We start from the raw sequence: 12327 nt of genomic DNA on the forward strand, positions 1-12327 counted from the left end.
AAAATACTCAGTCTGTGACATGAAAGTCTTGCCAACTTGTTTCTTCCCACAATCTTATCCCAAAGAAAGTCATCACAATCTTAAAATAGTCAAGAGGAAAAGTTGGAAAATGACAGCAAGGGCATGAGAAATTCACACACACACACTGGGACTTACAGCTGGCATCTAAGAAAACCAATCTCCTTCCCCTGCACTAGCTGATACATTTTTTCTCCTACACCCAGCTCTACTGGTCCAGACAGGCTACAGAGAGAAGCCATAGCACCACCACATGCCAACAGGTAAAGTATCTTCCTAAACATCCACCTGCTTCTCCCTGCAAACGGTGTGAAAGTAGCTTTTGTTACTAAGATTTCTCCAAGGGTGCCATCCACGTTTATCAAACAGAAAGGTCTGAGTAATTTTCAGATGAATAACCTATGTCTATACAGATTACGATTTTTAAAATGTTTCCAAGCTTTGTCACTGAAACCAGAGACTAATTTCTTATCCCTGCAACTAGTTGCAATTTCTTATCCCTGCCCCTGTAACCTCTATTGTATACCCAACACTACTCCCTACTTGCACACCACAAGCAAAGTAAGGGAAAAGTCCCAGATTCAGAAGTCAATAATTGCAGAATGTCAATCATTGCACAATAAAGGAAATTATTTCAGAATGCAGTTTTTACATCGGAATAGTCTTTTCAAGAGGACAGCTCAGTTTTTCTGAAGGCAAATTTAGGGTTAAAGAAATTGCATTTAATTATTATCACTTTTTGGTCATTATACCAGACTAGTAGGAATTGCTGAAATGTAAAAACAGAAGCTAGTATTTTAAGTTTAGTAGTAATTTTTAATCTGACTCTACAAAAGCTTTCCTGAAAGCCCTAAGAAGTATCACAATTGAGTTTTATCAGTTTTTCCTCTCTAGCTCAATCTAGGATGGTGTATTGATAAGGGGAATAACTGTGTGGAGGTAGTTTCTCCAAAGGGAGAAAGAGAAGAAGGGTCATGGATGTCCTCTGCCTGCATATGAGTTCCTGAATAACTGAAAGATTACTAGGTAAACAAATTTCTGATCAAATATAAACACTGCATTGCTAACTTTTCATTTAGTTTGTCGTATGATCTAAAAAGCCTTGTTATCCTAATTTAACCACTCTTTTACATATTTAAAACAATATTATTAATATCCAGTTATAAGGTTATGGCTTATACAGGAATAAAGCAAACCCTCGAAACAGACTTAATTGAGGCAACTAGTAAATAACAAAATATTGTCAAAGAGCACACGTCAAAGTCTTTACACATATATGTGTGCAATGAAACTTACAAACCCACAACTGATACATCAATTCAACGAAAATTCATGACTATGAGAAATACTTACTGATATGATTATCTGCTTCACAAGCTTAGTATCATCAATACAATCAAATGCTGCCAGTAAAACCAAATGGGAATATTGGCCCTGTAAGAAATGAAAGCCAAGAAGGATTAAAAAAAAAATGCACAGCTTCTCCATTCTATTCCACCCATGGAGTCACTTTATAAAGGTTACCAACCTCACAACTTGCCCAACATAATTTAAACAAGTGGATAAAAGCCATTCAAAGAACTTCCTCTCTTATCAGGACCTAGTTAATTATATTCTAGGTTGATTTAAAAAAAAAAAGACAGAAACAAAGAGAAAAGCACATTCTTCAACATCAAATAGCCAAGACTCATTTTTTTTAACTAACCAGGATATAACACCTCTCAAAAATAAATATCCTGTTAACAAATAGCTACTTAAAATTAAACTAAAAAAATTCAGTAGATTAAAAAAAAACCTAGAATATAAAACTATACATACAGAGTTCCAATCACAAAAAAGAAAATATGTAAACTCAGATACAATTAGATATATACAAAATATACATAATACATGTACACAGAAAATCCTGGAAGAAAACTGTAGTGTAACAGTCATCTCTGAATTGAAGGATTACAAATGATTTTTTATTTTCTTTTATATATTGTCCAATTTCTTTAAAATAATCTTATATAATTAGAATAGAAATACTTAAAAACAAACTGGAATATATTTATAAGCTAAATATAAGAATAAGATAAAAATAATTGCTTTTAAAAAATATTAACTGCAAGAGATCATACAAATCCACATTGTGACTATCACAATGGTCACCTCTTGAAATGACGTCCATTATGCTGGTATTGTTACAAAGAGTTAAAGAACTTCTACTTTATATAAAAATAAAAAAGAAAGAAAGAAAAAGAAAAGAAAGAGAAATGTGTTTTCAGAGTTTGTGCTTATTCCTTTTGGAGCCTACATAACAATATAAATATTTTTTTACTTAGAGGGGACATGTGACTTTTGATAACCCTCATTCAGAGGGAGCCAGGTCTGATGAATATGATAGGTAACAATGTTTCAATTAGAAACAAACTGGAGAAAAAAAACAAAAGTCTAACATCTTTACCATATAAAAACCAACAATCTACTAAAAACAGGGCCAAGAACACTCAGGGTCAGTTCACAGAAAAAGACAAGTACAAATGGCTTTAAGCACATGAAATAACGCTCATTAATTAAGGACAATAATTAAAATAATGAAACACCATTATCCACCTATCCTATACACAGAAGTGAAAACCCTTGATAATATACTAATTTGGCAAAGGTTTGGGGAAAAACAGGCCCACTGTTATGTCGTTGGTGAGACTGTAAACTCCTTTGAAGGGCAACTGACAACATCGATAACAACTTAAAATGCACGTACCTTCTGATCCAACAATTCTAGTTCTGGATTTATCTTACAAATATGCCTTCATATATGCACAAAGGATATGCACTGGGGTGCTATTTGAAATAACAAAAAAACTAGAAACTACCGAAGTGTCCAACAGTAGGGACTGGTTAAACGAATTATGGAAGTCATATAATGAAATATAATAGTCATCTAAAAAAGTGAGGCAGACAGAGGGATATATATATATTGCAATAAAATGACCCCCTGAGATGAATTAAGTGACAGAAACAAAGTGCAGAAACAAAGGGACAGAGAACAATGTGCATAGTACACAACCAATGATTTCTGATTTTTTAAGTCCCACACACAGAAGCACGCCTAAACATAAAACATCCCTTGGTGAATAGAAAAGAAGTTGGGACAGAAGTTAGATGAGAAACAGACAATTCTATAATTACAATTGGAGATTTTAATAGAACTAAACAATGATAAATAAAAGCACTGGTGATCTGAACACTATCGACCACCTTGATCATTAATTGGCATTTATAGAGTACCACACCCAACAACTCCGCAAAACACATTCTTTTCAAGATACTATGATAGACCATTTGTTGGGCCATAAAATAAGTCTTTATACATTTAAAGGACTGAAATAACAGAGTATGCCAAGAAACCCCCAATATTTAGAAATTAAACACTTTTAAATAACTCATAAGTCAAATCCATGGGTTAATTTATCTCCCCCCTTTTAGAAGCAACTGCTTGAGATTAAAAAAGATATTGCTTGTTAATTTCTTGTTACCATCATTGGGCCTTGTGGGAGTTAGTTTCTCAAAAAAATTGTTGTTATAACTATAAAATTAAAGCAACCTAATTTTATTACTTAAAAATGTCTTTTATTATTAATACCTTTTAGAACTTTCTAACATTCTATTCTTATTCATTTCTAATTAAGATATTCAAATTAAAATATACAAAAAGATTTACTGATGAGTAATGAAACAAAATACTCTCATACTCTGGAAACAATTCACTAGAGAATCATTTTATTTCATTGTGTTACAGAGAAGTTAGCTGCCTTCTAAGTGGTTTCATTCTCTCATCCTAGTCTCCAACACTACAGAAGACAACAGGTATGGATGGATACAATTACACAGCAGCAATTTATCTGGGTAGGAATTAGTACTTATTATATTAAGTATTCACCAGATGCTAACAGTTCTCTTAAACCCGTAGAATATAAAACTATACACAGTTCCAATCACAAAAAAGAAAATATGTAATTTTAGATTTTTCATAGGAAAAAGTTGTTAATATCACTAATTTTAGTTCACCAGTAAATGAGAAGCTATAAAATATGAAATAACTCAAAAATTAAAAAATAGCATTTACTACTACATAAGTTCTAGAAATACTATGGAAAACTACTTAAATTCCTAGAAACACTCAAAAATATCCTCTAATTTCATCAGGAAAACTGTTACAGCATCTCCAAAGGATTCCAAAGAACTATAAAACTTAATTAGGATGTTCTTTGACCACATTACAAATTTATTCTAGGCAGTAATTTCCATGTCAATAACATGATTGGACAAACTCATTAAATGAGTTAGTAAATATCAGGTTTTTTGAAAAATATCTAATAAAAATGGAAAATTGTCACAAAATGTTAAATGAAAAAAGGAAAAATCTCATTTTGTGCAAATTTGGTAATATAAATATGCATGGATATGCATAGAAAAGAACTAATAAAACAATGAATAATTTTCTGGCAATGGTAATTTTCTGAATTTTTCAAATTTTCCGTAACAGACATGATTTCATTTCATTATTAAAAATAATTAAAAGAAATATGTAGTTTTCTTATACTTACATTAGCCACCTTTTCAACATAAGTCTTCATTGTTTTCACAATCACTTTCCTGTCCTTAAAAAAGAAAAATTGTCTCAAGTAATTTTTAATTATAGATTAAAGGTATTTCATAGCTAAAAATTTTATATAATATTAAATTGTCACTTGAGTGGCATTATTTTTCATTAGTGAATATAGTTATGCAGCCAGAATGAAAAAATTTGCAATATATTATTAGAAGCCCTTTCAGAGCTACTGTAATCTTAGACTTGTATGTGATAATTCATTAAGACATAAATATGGAACCATAAAATTATTAGCTGCAAGGCGAACCTAGTGAAACTATCGCCCTTTACAGGGAGAATGGAGAGGTCCTCTTCCAATGTCTGAACAGTCTTCAAATGCATAAGTCTAGCTTACAGATGACATTCAGCACATTATTTGTTGAATCCAAATTAAATTTGTATAAATTTAAAAAGTGGACAAAGTATAACTGTCTTTTAAAGGCAGAATTTTATTGATCACAAGAATGAGAATCTTTTCTGTTAAACTTCTGTAATTAATGTGGACTTTTTCCCTTTTCCCTTAAAGTATTTAACACTCACATGAGCAAATGCGTAACTGTTCACTGTCTCCTTCCTCCTCTCCCTCCCCCACTAATATCATTAAATGAGGAATCAAGGAGCTTGACAGGTACCAAAACGTCTGTAAATAACATAAATATGGTGTTTATTTGCTTGACAAGTTGCTCCCCAAACAATGAAAACTCCCGCAGAGAAGAAACACTAGGCTCAAAGAAAAGCCAATTCCTGTGAATCTCATAGGCACAACTTTGCAAAGATAAAGTTGTTTGTGCACAACAGGAAAAGACCAAAGGAGACAGCAAGTCTAAGGAAAGGCAAGTGAAGCCCGGACACACTTACCTTGGGAGTGCCATGCCACAGGCAGTGCATGGCCACTCTGGCGCCGTCGTGTGTGTGTGCCAGGTATACCACCGCGTCACGGATGGCTTCAATCATTTCCTAGGGAACACAGAACCATGGAGGCTTTGGGTTATTCTTTCTGCCTTAAAACAAAAAAAATCTGTCTACTGTGGACCTGTTATGTGCAGAGAATGAAAAACAGTACAGGTAGCAAACAATTTAATTTTTCATTCTGTAGACAAGCACACGGATACAAAATATCTTTCTAGAAACATTCTTTTCCATCAAGAGTAGGAAATACTGCTGACAAGCAATTTCTATTAAAATACCTATTTTATGTCTGTATTAAAATACATTGTCTATTCAAAAAAATAAGTACATATATGGTATACCCTAAATGAATTTTCAAGAAAAAGAAGGCCAGGAGGTGGCTATGGTCAGAAGTTAATTAAAAAGCCAGATTAAAAAAAAAAAAATGATGCTCTTCCCTAAAAGAGACATGTGTATATATAAAATGAGCAGAGAACCAAAACACTAAATTTGGCTGAAAAGGTTTCTCTTTTTTAGTTTCTCACTGGATTACTTCCAGAAAAATTAACAATTCACCACAAAACACTTAAATAACATTTCCCTACGAAAAACTAATCTATTAGATTAGGCCTTCAGTATCAATGACCTGTTGGTAAAAATCCAATCATTAATTTCTTACAACATAGTTTAGTTTATTTTTAATCTTTATTATTCATTTTCAATGCATATAATTGCTAAATTGTGCTTCAGAAGTCTAGCATATATGTAGACATAAATGAGTTCTGACAGCTAACAGCTGCAGGGGCCCATTTTAGTGCATTACCAATATTTAAAATTTACACTAAATAAAGAAATAAATACAATGTATTCTGCCAGGAAAGAGAAAGGTGGGTGCCTATTTTCATCAATAAGAGACAAGCAATTTCACCTATAACTACCTTACAACCTTTTCCCAGGATGAATCAACAACACAGTTTTCAGTTTGCATACATAAACTTATGAATCTCTTCAAAGCTACCCAGTCGGAGAGTTACACACATATTCCAATTATGCTTCCACTAACCCAAAGGTTTAAGTCTGTCTTTTGAAAATGCCCCCAGGGCCAGAAAAGATTTGTCTCATTATTTTATATTCACACTGGGTTCCCAATGATTTTTTGCTATTACTAAAATACATTTAACACTAAAAACAAAGATTTTTCCTCACTGAATATATTCAAACGATCGTTTTCACAGCTCTGAGAATATAGTCTTACCTCAATACCTCAATAAATCCACAACTGTGAGATACTGTGCTCTGCAGGACAGGGAGAGAATTCCCCAAAAGAGAAGCAGCACTGCTACTGTCACTGAACCACAAGCTTAGGTGGGTGGCTACTCTTGGAAAATTATTTTCTATGTCAATTTTGAGAGGGTTAAAATTTCTGTGAATGTTTAGTCTGGAATATTTGTTAAGAAGTCAATATCATTATTTTACTTATCCCTCATATTACTTTGAGGATAAATAGATGATGAAGTCATTGTACAATGAAGCAAGCAAAGTTCGGGGAGCTAAACAATGAATTCTCATTTGTATTCCCATCATTGACTTGAAAGGCAGTGTAATTTACCTTTAGTCCCTATTCCTTTTCCTTCTATCATATAGGGTCCAATTTTTCATGGCCCATTTAGCTTTACATAAGTGTCCTTTAACCTTTAAACACCAACATAATTTTGTTTTTAGTATCGGCACAGGTGAATTCCAAACTACCTGAATGATTAACAGCCCTCTATCTGTTAGTTAATTTTCAGATTAGGTGAGCTAGAGGATCCTCTCTGGATTATAATTAAAATACAAAAATTCAAAGGAGTTCTCACTAACCATCAGAGAAATGCAAATAAGAACCACAATGAGATACCACCTCACCCCAGTCAGAATGGCTGTCATCAATAAATCAATAAGCAACAAGTGCTGGCGTGGATGTGGAAAAAAGGGAACCCTTGTGCACTGTTGGTGGGATTGCAGATTGGTGCAGCCACTATGGGAAACAGTATGGAGGTATCTCAAAAATCTGAAAATGGAACTACCTTATGATCCAGCAATTCCACTCCTAGGTATCCGGAGAAATCCAAAACTCTAATTCAAAAAAATGTGTGCACCCTTATGTTTATTGCAGCACTATACACAATAGCCAAGACATGGAAACAACCGAAATGCCCATCGGTAGATGACTGGATTAAGAAACTGTGGTACATTTATACAATAGAGTATTACGCAGCCATAAAGAAGAAAGAAGGGGCTGGGCTGGTGGCTCAGGCGGTTAGAGCTCTATGCTCCTAACTCCGAAGGCTGCCAGTTCGATTCCCACATGGGCTAGTGGGCTCTCAACCACAAAGTTGTCAGTTCAATTTCTCGAGTCCCGCAAGGGATGGTGGGCAGCACCCCCTGCAACTAGCAACGGCAACTGGACCTGGAGCTGAGCTGTGCCCTCCACAACTAAGATTGAAAGGACAACAACTTAACTTGGAAAAAAGTCCTGGAAGTACACACTGTTCCCCAATAAAGTCCTGTTCCCCTTCCCCAATAAAATCTTTTAAAAAAAAAGAAAAGAAAGAAATCTTACCATTTGCAACAACATGGATGGACCTAGAGAACATTATGTTAAGTGAAATAAGTCAGACAGAGAAAGACAAATACCATATGATCTCACTTATATATGGAATCTAAAGAAAAGAATAAATGAATGAACTAATCAGAAACAGTTTCAGAGACATAGAAGAAAAACTGAGGGTTGCTAGATGGGAAGGGGGGCTGGAGATAAGGGGGAAGGTGAGGGGATTAGAAAGCATAGTCAGTAACCACAAGATTGCCACGGGATCACGAAAGGTTAGTTTGGGGAATGTTGCAAAGATTTTGTAGGGCATCCAATGGACACTTGTCTCGTTAGGGAGACCACCTCAGGGATGATGTAGATGCCTGATCACTGCACTGTACACCTGAAGCTGAAGTTGAACAATAATGAATGTCAACTACAAGTTTATATATATATATATATATATATATATATATATATATATATGTATGTATATATATATATATATATGTATATATACATATACATATACATATACATATATATATGCGTATATATATGTATGTGTATAGTTAGAAGAAGCTGAATACAGCATTAGGAATAGAGACAATGGAAATGTAACGGCTGTGTGTGATGTCAGAGGGACAGTGGATGGAGGGAGGAGGGTTGACACAGTGTGAGGGATACAAATGATAAATGTCTAACTATTACATTGTTTTGTGCACCAGAAACTAATAATAATAATAATAATAATAATAATAATAATAAAAAAAGAACAAAATATTCAATGGAGTTGATAAAACTATGGTCAATTCTACTGTCTTCTGGCAAAACTACAAATGCAATTAGCAGACATGCTTCATCTTCTCTAAATAAGGAAAAGAACTCCTTAAAATTTTCAAAAGACAAAGCACATCAAAGCAGTGTTTCACATTTTAATATGGCTTTTCTTCTATGTTTAGTTTGAAAACTAAAACCAAGAACTTACTGATCTTAGCTTTGGGGGTGCATAGGTAAAAAAGTCCAAGAATACTTTATGCACCAATGAGTGCTTAATCACAGCTTCCCTGAAAACAAAAAAGGGAGAAGAGAACACATCAGATGCTACAGGCACTACAGTAATACAAACATAGGTAACTCTGGCTGTCCTAAAGTAATCAAAACAAGTGAAATGGTTTTAGCAAATATAATTTGTGATAGGACAGATCTCATCTTTTAGCAGTATTAAAACTGAAAAAAACTTCCAGAGTATAAAAACATTTTAGTGCCATCTGCAACCAAAACCAGGGTACAAATTTCTAGTATTTAATCAGCAAAGATGAAATAAATCATTATTCAAAATATACTCTACTCTCTTAAATAAGGACATCTGTATTTTTTACCCAACAATGGATGCACGGTTGGAAATCCATACGTGGACCTAATTTTTATAGCTGTTTTCTTTCTGTCAAGCACCCTTCACAATGCACCAGTTTCACAAAATAATTTTAGCAAAATTAAAACCTGAGTAGATCTTTTAAACTGCAACACCTAATTGATCCAAACTTCCTGGTGTGACATTTGGTGATTTCCGGTGCACAGTGGAGGTTAACGATCAAGCACCAAAGACTTCACATTCACACTGAGTGTCTAAGTAGATGGCAAAACATGTTACCTTCATGGGCAAAGCACTGTTCTAGGTGTTTTGGAAATATTAACCCGTTTAATCTTCATAAAACTCTATGAATTATGTATTATTACTATCCCAATTTTATAGACATGGAAACTGAGGCACAGAGAGGTTAAGTTGCCGAGGTCACACAGTAACTGAGGGGTCACCAGGATTCACACCCAGGCTACGTCTTAACCATTCCACTATGGTACAAATGCCAAGGAGGCCACACTCTCGGATTTCTAAGTCTTACAATTCAACATAAATAATAGACTAGACTTGGAAAATTATCCATCTTTTCTATGCAAGGGTGACAGAAACTTTCCTTTTTCAAATGCTATTTGTTAAGACAAAATGGTTTTCTTACTTTTGTGCCATTGGAGTTAGAATCTGTTTCATTTCATCCATGATAAGCTCTAGTTTTTCTGGGTGTACCTGTAATACTTTGTCCAGAGTTGGGTGATCTGCTGACTGCAACAGAAGAAAAATCAAACTCCTGTAAATTTAATCAAGTTTCTTCAGCTTCAGAACAAAGAAAATCAATTACAGTCATTTAAATAAGCAAAATAAATTTCATATATATTTATTTTCATATATACCAACCAGCACAGCCGGCCGACAGGCACTTGCCAAGCACCTAGCACGTGCCGAATCACAAGATCAAAGAGTCAGTTCGTAATTCCTTGCTACCATGAGTTGTAATTATCCGTATATTCCTATAGCGACTGTTAACAAAGAAACAGGGCACTAAATTCCGCCCAGGAACGGAACCTGACTAGTGGAGGATGCAACCTAGGAATGAAGACTTACCCCTGGAGGTTAGTGTGGGCATTTGTGTCCCAAGGTCTGAAATGGATCCTGTAACTGTCCCAGTCCCATCACTGGCATTTTTCAGTTCAATCCCTGTACTATAACCAAAGTTGGGTCTCTCTACTCCCCTTCCTCTCTACATACAACCTGGGGGATAATCCACACACACATGAAGAAACACAGGAAAAGGCAGCAACAGGGCACCCGACGCACTTCAGCCAGAGTTGGTTACCGCATGGTTACAAAGCTTCACTAACTGCTAAGAGTCTTCTACCTGAGTCTATCTGACTATGGACACGGAAGCACTGAAGCATTACACAGAGCACGTGGGAAGGAGTAACAAAAGTCGTCCTAAACGGGATTTAAAGATAGTGCTCTGGGAGAAAGAAAGTATAATCACTACACCAGAGACAAAATAATCCAAGAGAAAAACACTAAACACTAGAAAAAAATGCCTTGAACTGTTACCTTGTAAAGCTGAAATGTGTTCCCATAGAGCTCCTCCGTCAACATGTTCCTCTGCTCCAAAATGGCTTTGTCATTGTATGCGTACTCCACGATGGCTGATGCCTCTGCATGCCGGAGCATCTTCCTTACGTGGCCTTTAAAACTTCTTATTATCTCTGCAATCTGGGGTTTACTCCTAACCCCAATGTGATCATGGGAAAAGATGAGTGTTACAAGGAGAAAGCTGGGTGGCAACAAAACATAACATCAACATAACTCCTAAGGCCAACTCATCGTTGGGGGGGAAGGTCCTACTACAGAAAAATGCTTATGTGAAGAAAGGTTAAACTTCCTTATATTTCTACCTCAAGCTTTCTAAGTTACTCAGTAGCCAGCCTGCCTGGGTTTGAAACGGCTCTGCTTACCTGTTAAAAGACCCTGAGCAAGTTATTTAACCTCTCTGTGCCTCCGCTTCTTCATTCAGAAAATAGAAAGAATAACACTGACGTGAGGATGAAATGAGTTAAGTAAGATATACGGAGAACTGTGACCAGCACATAATAAGTGCTCAATAAATGTCAGTTCCCATATTAAATTGTTCAGCTTGAAAAAAGTAGGTAAGGACAAAAGGACAAGGTGAAAGTCAAAGATGCACGGAAATATGAATAAAACATATTCTAAGGATGCTCTTTTAAAACAGGACTTAATCATAAGTATTTATATTACATCCTAAAACAATCAAGCATCTGATAATTATAGTCAGGAATAGTTTTTGAAAATTCTGTCAACAGTGCTTTTTTGCTGTTGGTTAGCATATTTTGGCAATTATTACACTCAGAAAGAGACATCAAGACAAGTATCAATTATACGCAATTTAGAAAATCCTCCCATCTTGACATTTCTTGACCCACTGACTCTGCCTGAGTCTACTCACCTGCCCCTCCCAACCCTCTACCCTCTAAATACTGGTAACAAATTACAAGTTAATTATTTCACTTCTCTTCTTCAGGGCTTCAAGATATCTCATAAGAATGATGAGGGCAGTACCATCATTTTACATTAATTTCAATAATTGTTTTTAAAACCATACTCCCTGGAAATATTACAAACACCTGCTCAGGGCTATTATTATGGTCACGGACTTTTAAGTAACATTTGCATACAATCGGTATCCGAACCTTTAAAAAAACTAGTAAAAAAATATTGTATAAATACAACAACTTACCCATACATGAGAAATTTCTTAACAATATTTCTGGAATATTTAGCTTTACTTAATTCAACCAAATCATCTGAAAAACAAAT

At 34.9% G+C, this 12327-nt stretch overlaps 1 protein-coding gene across 7 annotated transcripts in view; it reads right to left on the minus strand.

The window, feature by feature from the left end:
• Positions 1–12327, minus strand: part of PUM3 (pumilio RNA binding family member 3) — a 56823-nt gene that overhangs the window by 30698 nt on the left and 13798 nt on the right. For all 7 annotated transcript variants that reach the window (XR_016019133.1, XR_012495725.2, XR_016019134.1 and 4 more), the window contains exons 7-13: positions 12248–12314; positions 11044–11218; positions 10133–10236; positions 9103–9181; positions 5513–5611; positions 4611–4664; positions 1372–1452 (exon numbers count right to left, since the gene is read on the minus strand). Coding sequence is in view for 3 of the 7 variants with exons in the window: in XM_074330498.2 (XP_074186599.2) it covers positions 1372–1452; positions 4611–4664; positions 5513–5611; positions 9103–9181; positions 10133–10236; positions 11044–11218; positions 12248–12314 (659 nt within the window). In the remaining 4 variants the exon portion in view is untranslated. The remainder of the gene's footprint in view (positions 1–1371; positions 1453–4610; positions 4665–5512; positions 5612–9102; positions 9182–10132; positions 10237–11043; positions 11219–12247; positions 12315–12327) is intronic.

Source organism: Rhinolophus sinicus, chromosome 16, assembly GCF_057876585.1.
Source record: "Rhinolophus sinicus isolate RSI-liver-muscle chromosome 16, RSI-T2T, whole genome shotgun sequence".
NCBI classification, from domain to species: Eukaryota; Metazoa; Chordata; class Mammalia; order Chiroptera; family Rhinolophidae; genus Rhinolophus; species Rhinolophus sinicus.